Source organism: Podarcis gaigeae (genome assembly GCF_964106915.1).
Source record: "Podarcis gaigeae genome assembly, chromosome: 13".
Classification (NCBI taxonomy): domain Eukaryota; kingdom Metazoa; phylum Chordata; class Lepidosauria; order Squamata; family Lacertidae; genus Podarcis; species Podarcis gaigeae.
Window position 1 is genome coordinate 52,241,691 of NC_139689.1, and position 16,739 is coordinate 52,258,429.

The 16,739-nt window shown below is 42.3% G+C and overlaps 1 protein-coding gene and 1 long non-coding RNA gene across 8 annotated transcripts in view; one reads left to right on the forward strand and one right to left on the reverse strand.

The window, feature by feature from the left end:
• Positions 1-16,739, reverse strand: part of LOC310830356 — a 108,883-nt gene that overhangs the window by 73,619 nt on the left and 18,525 nt on the right. The gene's annotated exons all lie outside the window — the stretch shown is intronic.
• The window catches only part of TEX10 (testis expressed 10), a 37,465-nt gene continuing 29,145 nt past the window's right edge, over positions 8,420-16,739 (forward strand). For 2 of the 7 annotated variants that reach the window (XR_014557436.1, XM_083709200.1), the window contains exons 1-6: positions 9,294-10,802; positions 11,010-11,199; positions 12,966-13,678; positions 14,274-14,520; positions 14,705-14,817; positions 15,502-15,761. Coding sequence is in view for 6 of the 7 variants with exons in the window: in XM_083709200.1 (XP_083565326.1) it covers positions 11,020-11,199; positions 12,966-13,678; positions 14,274-14,520; positions 14,705-14,817; positions 15,502-15,761 (1,513 nt within the window). In the remaining variant the exon portion in view is untranslated. Of the gene's footprint in view, positions 8,981-9,293; positions 10,803-11,009; positions 11,200-12,965; positions 13,679-14,273; positions 14,521-14,704; positions 14,818-15,501; positions 15,762-16,739 lie in introns of those variants that run through there. The other 5 variants (XM_083709203.1, XM_083709204.1, XM_083709205.1 and 2 more) reach the window with 5 other exon arrangements.

Genomic DNA, 16,739 nt, shown 5'->3' on the forward strand with positions numbered 1-16,739 from the left:
AAGTCTGCTTTAGCCCCATGCTATGCTCTAACCATTAGTCTCCCGCTTTCTCTGTTGTTTTATCTCCAGTATCTGGTATTCAGAGGAATATTGAACAGGAGGCTCCAACATAGAGGCTTATAACTGTTTATTGTTCTGTCTGTCTTCAGTATAAAGATGCACAAAAATGTGGCTAATAAATATAATATTAGTAATAGTGGTAGTAGTAATATTCATCATAATAACAATAATGTATTGCTTATGGGTGATGAGCTGAAGAGGCCCTCATAATTTTTCACTTTCAGCCCCTAGACCTCAGAAAAAAATAAACATTTCTTGGGCCATGGACACACTTGGAAATTTGAGAAAATATCCTAGACAACAAAAAATTGCTTCCATGTTGGGGCAAACTTCCAGCTCCCCCAAAGCAATTCCTGTTGGTTTAACTACCAGTCTAACCACTAGACCGCACTGTCTCTCCACTTGGACTGGAGCATTCTGGTTCTACTTGGCAGACAATGTGGTCTAGTGATTTGATCCTTGGGCTGCTTAAACACATCACTTGCACTTGGGGTAAATCATGGTCCCACAGCAGTTTTCTACTAAGGTTAACTTGGCTGTAATGCCAGAAGGGTATTATAGGGAAGCCCTGTAGTATAGGGAAGTTTTTAATGTTTGATGTCTTGCTGTGTTTGATGTTTTCATTTGCTGGAAGCCGCTCAGATGATGGATATTATTACTATTATTACTGCCATAATTTGAACATATTTTGTCAAAATAAATACTTTTTTCATATATTATTTAGTTGTCATGTGTGGATTTCTGAACTCTTGACTCCTTCATTATGGAAAATGAAAATCAAGATACCTCAACTTACATGCCGTACAATGTCACTCCTTACTACTGTAATGTAAGTATTGTGTCTCATGCTATTGAAAGATCTATGAATGATTTTTAGGTATACCTACACTATGGTATACCTGAAAAGATGCTGGAGGATGCTCTCCATTAGATAATGCTATCTCTTGACGACAGGACACTGAATTTCCTGGAGAGAGGGGATGACTCTTAACGTCTGTAATGTAGATGTGTACTGTCTTCATTGAAATTTGGCATCCTCTTATAAAACAGTCCAGTTATCATCCTGAAGAATGGCATCCACCAGAATCACAAACTGGACTGATCCGTTCCGGGGGAGGGAGGGGGGCAAGCTGGAATGTGGGGAAACTTTTTGTAATTGTGTTTATACACTGAAAATCAATAAAACTCCATATTAAAAGAATAAAAGAACATGAAGAGTCATTGACCCATCTTGTCCAGCCTCCTGTTCTCACAATGGCCAAACAGATGACTGTGGGAAAGATGAAAGCAGCACAAAGCATTCTCTTTTGCAGTTTCCAGCAACTGGTATTCAGAAACCTACTGCCTCTATCTGTGGAAGCAGGCTAGCAGCCATGAATTTGTCTAATCCTCTTTTAAAGCCATCTCAGTTGGTGGCCATCGCTGTCTCCTGGGCTTGGCCACAACAGAGTTTACTGCATGTTTGCAGCTGTTTACATTTCCATATAATTTGCATAGTTCACATGACATTACCCTCAAACAACAACAGTCTAAATTATATTCCTCTGTAAATTCGGGTTCACCTGATACAGGGATAAACTGCAGGAGAAGTTGGGCTCCAAACTGTTCCACATTGGGGGTCACAGATTATTAGTTTTGGTTTTGGGGGGTGGGTGGATCAACTGTCACTTTCTACTGTCCTTTCCATTCTCACCCAGTGCTTTCATTTCTTTTCTGCCTGTGCTTATAGCTATTTGCAGTGCACTCCTGAATGAAGGATTTTTTCCCCTTTTGATTCCTCAGATTTGCACAAAACTGTAGAATGCTTTCTCACACTTCTTGGCCCAGGAATGCCACTGAATAATAATAATATGTTGTGTAAAGTAATAATTATTTTGTTCTGTTCTGAACCTACTGTGGATCAGTATAATTTGTTGACCTGAAGGTTTTGTGATCTTAATGGAAGAATGCTGTTCTAGCACATCTGCTTTTAATTGGTGAAACATTTCTACGCAGATGTGAACTGTGTCTTTTCTTACATAGAAGCTTCAATTTGGGACATTTAAAAAACAGGATTGGCTTGAAACATGAACCTTTTCAAGTTTGTATCCTTGTATCCTTCAACAATGGAGTTAATCTTTCTCTCCCAGATTTTTTAAAAGAACAACCTCCTGTTCAACCTTCCAGTGATGATATGGGAACAAAGTTGCAGTTCAAGCCACGATTTAAGTGAAAATCATCACAGTTGGATGCAAACGTCAGTACTAGCACACACAAAATTGGTTAGTTTGTGTCCACAGTTAAAGAAGTACCTAGTGAATAGGCCTCTCCTGATGCTGAAACACAACATCAGCTGTGTTCTAAGGCAGTGTTTCCCAACCTTGGGTCTCCAGCTGTTTTTGGACTACAACTCCCATCATCCCTAGCTAGCAAGACCAGTGGTCAGGGATGATGGGAACTGTAGTCCAAAAACAGCTGGAGACCCAAGGTTGGGAAACACTGTTCTAAGGAACATGTATCAAATCCTACATCAGACAAGCCAGAGAGCCAGACAGACCCACTTAGACAGCTACACCCAGTATCTCTCTTCCAGGATCATCGGCAACATCTGACAATGACGTAACTGCAGAATTTTTCAGAAGTATAAGAAACACGGATGTTGATGAAGTTGCTGCCATCCTGCACAAAATAACAGCATCAAACCCATCATTCAGTGGTAATTTTTTGTCTGTAAGCCACTTTGCAGCATATAATTATATTTAATATAATATATAATGGATCAAATCAAATTTGAACCTTAGTGAGGCTGTTGAAGACATTTCTGTCAATCTTCCATTCTCCGACTCTCTTCACCACAAAGCCAATGTCAATCCAAAAGTATTCCTATAGCCAGGAAAACCCAGCCATCTGGCTTTAGGGGTCTTCGCCCTGGCTGTGCAGTTTCCCTCTGTGGTCATGATAGCAATCCAGCCCCTCAGTTCCATGTTAACCTGAAAGGCTGCCTGAGATCTGTATAGACAAATAGACTATCTGGGGAAATAATACTATTTTTATTATTTCCAAGAAACCCAACAGTTTCCCCCAGACCTCCAAATGTCCATTATGAAAGCGTATATTTCTATCCAATGACCACCACTTAGAGTATAAATTTGTAAGACAGGTTTTTATTAAGTGATCCACAAGTTCGTATAAACCCTTGGAGCTGGACTTTGGTTTTCCGGAGTATTTGCGAACAAAATAAAACTCCACCAAGGGTCTTTGAATTTTGTTTCTCTTGTCAGTCTCAATGTGTGCACCAACTTTTCTGCTCTGCAAGAGCAAAACACCATACTCTCTTGTACCAAGTATTCAAGTTCACAACTTTTAGGAAATTTTGTTTTTGGAACTTTGGCCCCCTTAATATGGAAGCTGTTCATTCTTAATTTTTGTTTATGAGGAGCCAGTTATGGCATTCTGCACGTGTTGTAGCACGTGTTCTTAAATAAGTGCTGCACAAGCCCCATTTGAAGGGGAAACAAGGATATAAATGGCAGCCCTACCAAGTCTAAATGTCATCAGCCACCACAGCTGATGTGTAAGTGTGCATACAATTGCAGCCGTTATAGGAAAACCCTTGGACTCACTTGGATTACTAAATACACCAGCCAGGAATAGAGGAGCAAAACAGCAGCCAGTAGGCCTGGTCTTTATTCAAACGACTGTTGCAACAGGGCTTCCACCCACCACATGGGAGAAGCAGGAAGAAGCCCAGAACAAAGGATGGCTCTCACTGTTATCAGTTTTACAAAGATACCCACAAGACCCCTAAAATTACATCATGCATACATCAGAAATTGGGAGGGTCCGGTGACAGAAACCTGAGCGTCAGGTTTGTCCCCATCCTTCCCTTGACCTCCACCTCACACCCATCAAGTAAGACAAAATAAATATTTACAAGTTCCTGGTTTCTCAGGCAAAGTTAATCACACCTCTTTGTCCCGACCAAAAACCTAATCCATTCCTGGATGGTTTGCCATTGTCCATGGGATGACTGCCAGTTTGGCACCCATTTGCCAGGATGCCAGTGGTTGCCTCCTGTGCAAGAGGCTGCTGTGTATGTGACCCCAGATTTCGGGGATTATGGCTGCCCACATCACAGACTCTCCCCTCATAAGCCATTCCTTTCTTGAACAGAACAAAGTTGGGATGGTGCAAATCCACACTGGAGCAATTTTATATGACTTTCTAATGTTTTCCCAGTGAGCCACATGCATAGATACATTTATCAGTGAATTGTTACATTTGGTAATGTGCAGCAGAGGCTCTTTGAATAGAGAGAGGAAAAACTGTGATAAAGTGTTTTGTGGGGACATTTGCCGAAGTGATTGTGTTGATTTTGGTAGTTGGTGTGTGTGTGTGTGCATGTGCGTGTATGATATCTGCTGGAGGGGCAACCTCCCCAACCTTTACATAAATTCCCACAACACAGCTTAAGAGTAAACGGACTTAGGTCCAAGCTGTTCCCTCATACCTACCCGGGTACAGAGATATTGGCGGAGGCTCTCCTCTCAGTCCCTCCACCCTCACAGGCACACTTGATGGGGTTGTTTTTTTTAAAAAATAATTTTTATTAGGTTTCTGTTTAACAATAAAGAACACATAATAACATAACATTTTCCAGTATCCACATTTCATACACTTCCTTGGACTTCCTCACACCTCTTGTTCCTGCTTTCTAAACTCAAAACTTTTAACAGCAAATTATTAACTTATTTTAATTTATATAATAAAATTTTCCGGTATTAAGGTCTCAAATTTTAAAATTTAGCCACTCTCTTATTAGAGCTTAATTATAAAATATTGTTAATCCAAAATTTATCCTTTCTTTCAATTACATTCAAATTTATATTCCTTATTACTAATTTATTGGAGCCATGTTAATATAAATATTACATCTTTCTTAACATTCATACAATTTGCAATGTTTTTGTAAATAGTCCTTAAATTTCTTCCAGTTCTCCTCCACCAGTTCTTCTCCCAGGTCTCGGATTCTGCCAGTCATCTCAGCCAGTTTCATATAGTCCATCAGTTGCATCTGCCACTCTTCCAGTGTGGGCAAATCTTGAGTTTTCCAGCCTTTAGCGATGAGTATCCTTGCTGCTGTTGTAGCATACATAAAAAAGATTCGATCCTTCTTTTGCACACTCTGGCCGACAATGCCCAAAAGAAAGGCCTCTGGTTTCTTAGGGAAGGTATACTTAAATACCTTTTTCAGCTCATTTTATATCATTTCCCAGAAAGCCTTCACTCTGGGGCAAGTCCACCAGAGGTGAAAGAATGTTCCTTCAGCTTCTTTACACTTCCAACATTTATTGTCAGACACATGATATATCTTTGCAAGCTTGACTGGAGTCATGTACCACCTATATATCATTTTAATAATATTTTCTTTCAAGGCATTACATGCCGTAAATCTCAAACCTGTGGTCCATAACTTTTCCCAGTCAGCAAACATGATGTTGTACCCAATGTCCTGTGCCCATTTTATCATAGCTGATTTGACCGTTTCATCCTGTGTATTCCATTTTAACAGCAAGTTATACATTCTTGAAAGTATCTTAGAGCTGGGTTCTAACAGTTCTGTTTCTAATTTTGATTTTTCCAGCTGGAATCCTAATTTTTTTTCTAGCTTAAAAACATCTCTGATCTGAGCATAATGTAACCAATCTCGCACTTTCCCCTTTAGTTTCTCCATACTCTGCAGCCTCCAATTGTCTCCATCTTTTTCTATTATTTCCCAATATTTCGGCCATTTGGCCTCCATATTAAGTCTTTTCGGGGCCTTAGCCTCCATTGGTGATAACCACCTTGGGGTCTTGTTTTCCAATAAGTCCTTATATTTTGACCAGACATTAAACAATGCTTTTCTAACAACATGATTCTTGAAAGCCTTGTGTATTTTGACCCTGTCATACCACAGATATGCATGCCAACCAAAAGCATTATTGAATCCTTCCAAATCTAAAACATCCGTGTTTTCAAGAAGTAGCCAATCTTTCAACCAGCAGAAAGCTGCTGATTCATAATACAACTTTAGGTCTGGCAGGGCAAATCCCCCTCTTTCTTTGGCATCAGTTAATATCTTAAACTTGATTCTGGGCTTTTTGCCCTGCCAGACAAATTTAGAAATATCTCGCTGCCACCTCCCAAAACACTCCATTTTATCCACTATTTGCAAAGTTTGAAGCAAAAACAACATTTTTGGCAATACATTCATCTTGATAACAGCAATACGTCCTGACAAGGAAAGTTTCAGTCTTGACCATACATCTAGATCTCTTTTAATTTCAGACCAGCATTTTTCATAATTATCTTTAAATAGATTTCTGTTCATCGCTGTTATGTTTACCCCTAGGTATCTTACTTTTTTAACCACATTTAATTCTGTCTCTTTCTGAAACCTTTCTGACTCTAAAGGAGTCAAGTTTTTTTCCAAAACCTTAGTCTTTTTGCTTGTTAAGTTTAAATCCCGCCACTCGACCAAACTCATGACACTTGATGGGGTTGTGGGAAAATCTTGGTGGCTGCTTCCTGGAGAAGCTAAGCTGGCTGCCCCCTTGACTTTCCGCCAGCAGCTGAAGCCTGTCCTGTTCCAACAGGCTTTGGGGAACTGGCTGCTTTTAAGGAAAGGGCTGGGGCCATGCTGTTTCATTGCAATTGGGAAAGGAGTACTACAAAGGAGTGTCTCCCTGCTTATTTAATATATATGCAGAATTCATCATGCAAAAGGCTGGACTGGATGAATCCCAAACCGGAATAAAGATTGCCGGAAGAAATATCAACAACCTCAGATATGCAGATGACACAAACTTGATGGCAGAAAGTGAGGAGGAATTAAACAAACTTTTTAATGAAGGTGAAAGAGGAGAGCGCAAAATATGGTCTGAAGCTCAACATCAAAAAAAGATCATGGCCACTGGTCCCCATCATCTCCTGGCAAATAGAAGGGGAAGAAATGGAGGCAGTGAGAGATTTTACTTTCTTGGGTTCCATGATCACTGCAGATGGTGACAGCAGTCACGAAATTAAAAGACGCCTGCTTCTTGGGAGAAAAGCAATGACGAACCTAGACAGCATCCTAAAAAGCAGAGACATCACCTTGCCAACAAAGGTCCGTATAGTTAAAGTTATGGTTTTCCCAGTAGTGATGTATGGAAGTGAGAGCTGGACCATAAGGAAGGCTGATCGCCGAAGAATTGATGCTTTTGAATTCTGGTGCTGGAGGAGACTCTTGAGAGTCCCATGGACTGTAAGAATATCAAACTTATCTATTCTTAAGGAAATCAGCCCTGAGTGCTCACTGGTAGGACAGATCATGAAGCTGAGGTTCCAACACTTTGGCCACCTCATGAGAAGAGAAGACTCCCTGGAAAAGACCCTGATGTTGGGAAAGATGGAGGGCACAAGGAGAAGGGGGCGACAGAGGATGAGATGGTTGGATAGTGTTTTCGAGGTTACCAGCATGAGTTTGACCAAACTGCAGGAGGCAGTGGAGGACAGAGGTGCCTGGCGTTCTCTGGTCCATGGGGTCACGAAGAGTCGGACACAACTAAATGAATAAACAACAACAACCAGGGGTAGGCAACCTAAGGCCCATGGGCCGGAAGCGGCCTGCGGAGGTTGTTTGACCGGCTCATAAGCCACCCCTGAACTGAGCTGCCTGCTCTTGCACTGCGCTAAACCGGCACAGCACGGGGACTCACTTTTGTCTGCGCAGACACAGACGCCGAAAATCATGGGCATGCTCACGTTCGTGTGCAATCCGGCCCACAGGACCGATCTGGCCCAGGGAAGATAAACCTTGCTGACCCCTGGTTTTAATGATACTCTTTGTGTGTGCGCACAATGTTTTAATTCTATGTTTTATTTTTTCTTAAAATATATATGTACAGTGCAGGTACAGTGGTACCTCGGGTTAAGTACTTAATTCGTTCCGGAGGTCCATTCTTAACCTGAAACTGTTCTTAACCTGAAGCACCACTTTAGCTAATGGGGCCTCCCACTGCCACCGCACCACCGGAGCACGATTTCTGTTCTCATCCTGAAGCAAAGTTCTTCACCTGAAGCACTATTTCTGGGTTAGCGGAGTTTGTAACCTGAAGCATATGTAACCCGAGGTACCACTGTATACGTATTTGCTTTTAGCTGCTCTCATTTTTATCTGCAAGATGCCTCGAGTCCCTGTCAGGCTGCTGTTCCACCTCCGCTCCTGAAGGCGGCGCCAGGCGCGAATCCTCGCTTCCCCTCACGCGCTTTCCCCAGTCAGCGCTCCGCCTCCCTCTCCGGAGGAGGATTCCAGGTGGACTACGCAGCTGCTGGGATCACGTGCTCCCCTCAGCCGCTCTGCTGATTGGGCGGGCGGGCGGCTTCTGGAAACCGTGGCTCCTCGTGACCCGGAAGGACTCCCCGAGCGCGTTTCCGTCGCTGCCGGCCGCGCGTGCAGGAGGTTGGTAAGGGGGGCGGGCGGAGAAGCGGGCTTTCTTTCTTTCACTGCGCCGGCGCCGCCCCCGCTTCTTGCTTTTCCGTTGGTCACTCCGGTCCGTGACAGCCCCTCCCCCCCCCCGGGAGGCCCGCCAGGGACGCGAGGAATCCGCCTCACGCCGCGTCGGGACAATGCTTCCCTCCGGCTCAGTACTGTCTGCACTGGCTGGCAGCGGCGGCGGCTCTCCGGGTTTTAGGCGGGAGTCCCTTCTCCAGCCCTACCTGGGACGCTGCCCGCCGGGCTGTGGCTCTTCGCCCTTAACGACAATAGTGGTCATTCCGAAAGCGAAGTCACTTTTGGCTAATTAAACCATCTATGGCCTCCTAAACCGGCGCGCGGAGGGGGTGTGTTTTGTTTGTTTGATACTATACTGTTTTTATATTGTAAATCTGTATCCTGAGATCCTTAGATGGAAGGACGGTATGGAAGTAGTAGTAGTAGCAATAATAATAATAATAATAATAATTACCCTGATGATAATCATGCTTAGGCTTAACCTCAGATAGCATGCTAACTAACATCAGCCCTATAAACCAGGGAACTACCTTTCTGTACTCTCTGCTCAAAAACATTACTAAGCCTTTACATTTGAATGTTCTTCCATCAGCAGTTCTGCAGGGGAGGTTCCAAAAAATCCCCCGTCAACATAAATACTAATTTTAATCGGGAGGGATGGAGTCAATAACTCATGTTCCTATGCATCGCTCTTTCTATTGCATCTTTTTTACACAATTCTTCTTTTAAGAGGTTTCCAACCCCTGGAATTCTCCCTCCCCCCCTCCCCGGTTTCAAATCATTATCTCTTTTCTTTTCTGCCTCTTTGTACCTTTATCTGATTTATTCACCTCCCTTAATAAGGGACAGGCCCTGTGCTCAGGCTTGCAAGCTTGAGACACACACACACACACACACACACGGAAGTGAGGGCAAAAATGGTAAAAAAGCAGTTTTTGCAATGCCCAGAACAAAGTGATGAGTTCTAAATAAGCCTTTATGTGACAGTTCCTGCCAGGCAGGTCTTTCCTTGCTGGTGGTTTTTGCATGCACAGAAGTGATGTTTTTGGCCCATCTGTCCTTGTTCCTCTGGGCCAGTGGCAATGTGTGGCATTCCCCTTCTGCTTCCCAGTCCCAGGCCAACTGGCCATTGGGGCCCAATGTTCTGGCAGGGAGGTGGGAAGGCAAGCTTCCTGCAGCAGTTGTTTCACTGGTTGATATGGTAAGGTTAGGTTGATTATGGTGGAGTTGTTCCTGAGATGCAGGGGTGTAACTTCCCAATGGCTCTTAAGAAATATGGCTGATAGTTGGGGCTAGAATATGCCTCCCTATTTTATCTTTGAAACAGCCATGCACTCTAGTTATCCAAAAAGGTTTCCTTTATATGGAAAACCGGTGTGTCAGGTCTAAAACCCTTCCTCCAGGCACCTTAACTTCCTGAATGCTGATAAATTCTGTTTTTATCTGGTTGTGTTTTTGGTTATGTGACCTTCCTCCTGTGGTCTGAAGCAAGCCGCCTAATTACAGATTTGCAGCTTAACTCTTAGAGGAGGGAGTGATTTTGGCTCTGGGGTTTTGAACCAAAAAATTTCCCAGTTTGCATTCAATGCTGTTCACTAATACAGGCATCACCACACTTACGGGCACTCGTTGGGAAATAATAAAATTCAGTTCAAATCCAGAAATGGCAAGAGAGAGCTGGAAAGTCCCTGTGGCTTGCAGGGAGACCTTCCCCAGATCCCAAAGAGGGCGTCAGTAAGGGCAGAGGAAGCCCCGAAGAGACTAACTGCTCAGCCTCTCCGTCTTAACAGCTGATATGCAGGGTAGCGCAGTAGTAGCAGCCGCCACTTTTCCACATGTCCTCCAGCCTCCTGCTTGAGGTTCAATTCTAGTCGTGGATATTTTTGAATGCAGTCTTTTTTTGTATGGATTGCAGAGAGAGAGCATTTAAAGGGTGCTCCACACTTTATGCAATTCAGTTATGCACACAGGGGCCTGGAACATAACTCTCGCTTCAGTGGGGCCATGAATGTAAAAGCCTTCAATTGCTAATACCTCTTTTTTTAAAAATGTGAAGGTGCTAGGCTGGGCTATGTTGGTATTGATGATAAATGTTCTCTGTTGTGAACCCTTTGTATGTGGAGATGCTCAGATTTTTTTTTGCCATCCATCACAGTACCTTACACTCTGAATTTTCAGAGTTGGATCTATTGTAACTTCATCTTGAACCCAAGAGAAACTTCATCAGGTAAGCTGCAGTGCCATAAAGAAGGCAGCCATTTCTAGATTTTCAGATGACTAGCATTAGGGAGTAGAGCATAAGGGTGTACATTTCGCAATATTTTTTTAGATTATGTTGCGGATCTGAAGAAAACCAGAAATTGACTCTGAGTAATTGTTTGCTCAGTTTAGTTGCAGGAACTTTTCCCCCTTAAACATACATATTTTTCTACAGTGGCTTCAAAATGACAAAGAAAAGGAAACATCAAGAAGATTTTCATAAGGTGAAGCTAAAAGTTGGAAAAAAGAAGCCTAGACTAGAAAATGCAACAGATACAAACTTCAAAACAAGAGCCATACATCTATCCGAGCAGCTTAGAGAGGATGGAGTGCTTCCAACAAATAATAGAAAGCTTAACATAAAGGTACAGTGAAATGCAAATTTATATGCCACCAATTATTGTTGCACTTTTGAGTTCATTAGCATCTGTGAGACTAATTTTGATAAAGAGTGAGCTTTTGTCAAGGGTTAACATACTACTGGAGATGCCAAAACCAGTGTGTGTAGTGGTTAAGAGCGGTAGTTTCCTAATCTGGGGAACCGGGTTCGCTTCCCCGCTCCTCCACATGCAGCTGCTGGGTGACCTTGGGCCAGTCACACTTCTCTGAAGTCTCTCAGCCTCACTCACCTCACCGAGTGTTTGTTGTGGGGGAGGAAGGGAAAGGAGAATGTTAGCCGCTTTGAGACTCCTGAAGGGGAGTGAAAGGCAGGATATCAAATCCAAACTTTTCTAGGAATCTGGACAGCTACATAGATAAGTTGGAGAAGACAATAAATTTCAAAATACCTAATCTTTTTAATTTTAGCATTATTGTTAAGCTGAAATCAGAGTTACAAGGACCCTTGCTGAATACCTTACAACCTCAGCTAATAATCTCTTACTGTGTCTTTGTTGTCATAAGGTGAGCTTCCTTAACCCAAAGCTATATCAGTGGTGTTCAACATCTCCATCTCATGAGTTGTATTGTTACAAGATAGATGCTTTTAAATACTGCCTTCTGTCACGAAGTGTCTTCACCATGTGGCAAAATTCCAATAGTGGTGAAGCCATCAGTGCCTTTAGAAGAGGGGAGTTCCATAAGAGTTGATTTGCCCAAGGTTGCACCATGAGTATGCTCTCCCCTGAAATTCATTGAGATTCTCAGGTACTTTGTATTATGTCCATCTTCCAGGTCTAGTCTATCAAGACTCCTGGTTATTTGAATGACCCTTGCGACCATTGTTGATAATCAGCTGATTATCAGCGGTTGCAGAGCGCTAGGCACAGGGCTTCATAAGTGATGATGATCAGCTGATTGTCAGGATTTTCAAAGTCCAGGGCATGGTGCTTTGCACAGGACTTTGCAGGTGTTGCCAGTCAACTAATAGGTGGTGCCTATTTGGTGTACAGCGCAGGGCAAGTGGGCATGGCTTGGCCAACATGGGCTTGCAGACCAAATGGCAAGGCCTAGTAGGTCTGATTAGGACCTCAAGTCAGAGGTTCCCCGCTACTGAACAAAGTCCTACTCCAAATAGACCCACTGAAACCCATGAACTTAACGGTACTTGCATCCATGGATTTCAGTGGGTCTGCTTTGTGTTTGACTAATGTTCATTAGCTTTATTTTTAATTGTTCTACTATGATAAGATTTCTAAGCAACTGGGCTGGATTTTATTTATATTCTGATTGTGTACTGAAGACCTATAAAGTTACATTCAATCCTAGCATTGATCGCCTTGGATTTTCATTGACTGCTTTGCATTTTAAAGCATAAACACTCTGTCATTTACAGAAATGCAGATTTATGTCTCCTGCTTGAATTCCAGTAATTTCTAAACATAGATTAAACAGCAAAGGTGACATCTAGCTCCGCCTCTGAGAAATGTTTGTTTTGATGTACGCGGCCTAAGTCTGTGCATAAATAGGTACACTTAACTGAAATATGTGAGCTTATTTCCCCCAGTTGTGCAAAGGAAGGGGCTGATGGTTTCTTAACGTTGTAATGCTTTGTTTTTGCTTTGCTAGTGTGAAGGTTGCTTTTATTTCTTGCTTTGGAAGTGTATAAAACCTTTCAGTCACAAATGTAATAGTTATAAGTTTGTGATGTAAATAGTTTTTCAAGTAATTACCAACTCTGTATTTCTTCTAGGATCTGCTTTCACAAATGAACCACTATAGTGCAGGAATTAAACAAAGTGCCCTTTTTGGACTCAAAGATCTGCTGTCCCAGTATCCATTCATCATTGATGCACACCTTTCAAATATACTAAGTGAGCTGGCAGCTGTGTTTACAGACAAAGATTCTGCTGTACGAGCAGCAGCAATCTGCCTCCTTAAGTTCTTGGCTCCAAAAATACGAGCTGAACACATCTCTCCATTTTTCCCATTACTTAGTGCACATCTTTCTAGTGCCATGACTCATATCAGTGAAGGAATTCAGGAGGATTCTTTGAAGGTATTGGACATTCTGTTGGAGGAATACCCTACTCTCCTGACGGATCGCAGTAGTGTGTTGCTGAATAACTTTGTAGAACTGATTTCTCATCAACAACTGTCAAAACAACTGAAAAATAAGGAGAAAATATGCTGGATGCTGTCTGTTAATCCTAATCGTAGGGTAACTTCGCAGCAATGGAGGCTTAATGTGTTGGTCAGGCTCCGAAAGTTCCTTCAGGTGCTGGTGGAAGGATCCAGTGAATTAGAAACTGACAGTGAGGGGCTACAAGAGCCAACTGACAACCCACAAGTACCAAGAAACTCCTTGCATGTTAATTGGCAGGAATATGCCAGTGGCCAGCAGCACATCCAGTTGTATGAAAATGGTGGCCCACAACTCAGAACTCATTCATCCTTCAGGTTAAGGTAAGAAATAGTGTGCTTACAACATGTTTGAAGGTTAATGCTTTGTCACTGATGTGAAATGTAGTGAGCAGGCTGCTGCTGACCATGGCAATATAGTGAGGCTTATTGCAGTAACGCTGTGCAGTCACACACGTGGGTTTTGTGCAGAGCCTCTTTTGAGAAGACTGCAGACTTGGGCTGTCATTCATATGGGTGCCCCATGAGTTATGCTTATGCATCAAGTGGTGTGGCTCCCCCCTTTCAGCACCCAATGAGTGTAATTGAGGAGACTGGGTTTTCATTGGCTACTGCCTATACATGTTTCTCATGAATCACTCACTTTCATGGAGCAATGTAAGAATAATAGCACAAGTATAACTGTAAATAACCTGTACATGGTCTCCTCCAAACTGACATCATTTTGTATAAATGAGTAAGGCTGTTCTCCTGACCAGCTTTCATAACATGCTCATACAGCCGGGTGTATACTACTTCAAAATAAGTCTTACTGTGTCAAACAGGGCTTATTCTGGGTCGGTGTGTGTAGAACTATAACTGTAAACACATTTCTTTCTGTGCAGTAGTTTTGTAAAGAATGTTTTGGCCTTTGTTCTAGGTCTTTGGTAAGTATGACAGGCAGTGTTGAAAATGGCCTGTCATCTCCTGAAAATTTAAAACGATTTATTCAAATTATAATTCCATTGCTGCTTAATTGTTGGATTGAAGCATCGCCTGCACAACTTGCGACTCCCATTCTTGGAAATCTTCTGGAACCTGGATCTCAGCAGCTAATGGAGCAAGTACTTGGTATCATATACCTGTTGTGGAAGCTTGTAAAGCAAAATGAAGATCTGGATGAAATGGTAAGAAACAGAAGTTGCTGAACTGATATGTCACAGGAAATTATTTGCATCCTTGTCCTCTTACCTAATCAAGTTTGGAAAAAAATCCATAAATTAGCCCCTTATGATCTTTCTATTTGTATACCTTTCCTTAAAACTCTTAGCACTTGGAGAAAATTATTAATGTGTGGTGCCTTTCTTACAGGAAGTGTGGCTTCGAGCAAATTACCTGAATGATTTCAAGCACCATTTCATGTCTCATTTTCCTTACTCTTTCCAAGAAACAAGCAAGCACCGAAAGAAGGAGCCCTTGAAAAGGTATTGCTTATAAGACCAGGAGAGCCAGAGTTGAGTGGTTCCCTTTTCAGATAATCAGTAGGTTGTGATCCGAGTTCTTAAATTTTCACAACCATAGAAAAATCCTGGAGTAGCAATGGGGAAAGCTCAGTTCCCCCATAATCCTCACTGTAAGGAATTTTTGTTGTTGTGAACTCAGAGTAACCGTAATTCCTTTATAAGTAATGCATTTTTGTTCATAAGAGCATATTTTCAGACAATAAATTTGATTGAGTTCTGTTTTTTTCACGTGTTTTGATGTAGGGTATTGCATAAGCCAACTAACTGGAGAGAGATACCTGTGTACTCCATAGTAATTTGTGCTTGTCCTATGTGGATGAAAGACTGATATATGCAACCAGCACTTTTCTCTTACACTGGCGTTTGTTCAAATATGTGCTAAATTCTAGTTTTCCAGGAATAGTCCCCAGTGAACCTTGGGTTTGCAAGGTTTCCTCCTGCTTTTTGGCATTGCCACCAGGAGAAATTCAGAAGCTTACTCTTCTGTGTTCATGTTGCAGCAGAACCTGTTGAAACTTTTAACGCTTTGGAGTATATGCCTTCTTATTTGAAATATCTATAGAGTTATGGGCCCCAGTAGAATTCTTCACTATTGAATAATACTTTGTGCCAGTTTTCATAAACACTTCTCTGTCTTTCATTTAGCAACAAGTATTGTATGACGTCGTCAAACATTGATCATCTCATGTTGAATTTAACCTTATGCGAAATCATGGTCTCATTGGCGAGTGCTTCAACACTGCAAATGGATTCTCATTGGTTAGATATGATTAGAAAGTTTGTGATAGAGACCCTCCACGATAGTTGTAAGCTCCCCCTTCACAATGGCTGTAAGTTAAACAGTAGGCAATTGAATAAATTGCTCAAAGTGACGTGGAGACTTCTACAGATACAAATAAACAAAGGTAAGACCCACTGAGTGTACAGTCTTTGTCTATGCATTTACCAATATGTGGCATTTTTCTAGGCTGTTTGCATTACTTCCCTTTAGTGAGCCAATCCAGAAGTGATTTAGAGCAGTTTTGTGCCTTAGATTAATACAGTTTACCTTCTCTCCTGACTGTAAAAGATATGATCAGGAGACGCACCCTTTTTATATTTCAGAACTCACTGTGGTGCCAAACCACTGTTTGTAGCAAGAGTTAGCAGCAGGAAAAAATGGCTGCATGCATCATTTTACAGTGATAGATTCTCCATTTGAATATGCTTATAGGTACCAGATTTTAGAAATGTTTAGATTCCCCCCCCCCCTCATGATGTTCAATAAGGAAGTTACCAGCAGTGGATTTTATTGTAAGCTTAGAATTGGAAGACAAGGCAAATCTTGTAAGTTTGAGATATTCAAGACTGACACAGCTATGACATTCTTATAATGAAATTAGGCCTGGGTGATGTATCAAATACACCACCCAGGACTTGTTTGAGGGCCAGAGCACGATGGCACCTTCACCTGGTGGTATATCACAAGTGAAACAACCACCGCTCCTGAGTCCCTCCACCACCGGCGCATGGAGGGAGGAATGAGCTATGTCGGCCCTGGCCCCACACTGAAATTGCCGCTGAGGAAGCTGAGGTGGTTTCACCCCGGTGCCTTGTAGAATCAGGGCGAATGCAACTTGTTCCCCCCTTATTTTTCAACATGTGTTTTGTTTGCTACTTTGCCCTTCTAAAATTGAAAAAAAGCAATACAGTGTATTGAAAAAGCAATACAGTGGTACCTTGGGTTACATACGCTTCAGGTTACATACGCTTCAGGTTACACACGCTTCAGGTTACAGACTCCGCTAACCCAGAAATAGTGCTTCAGGTTAAGAACAGAAATTGTGCTCCGGCGGCGCGGCAGCAGCAGGAGGCCCCATTAGCTAAAGTGGTGCTTCAGGTTA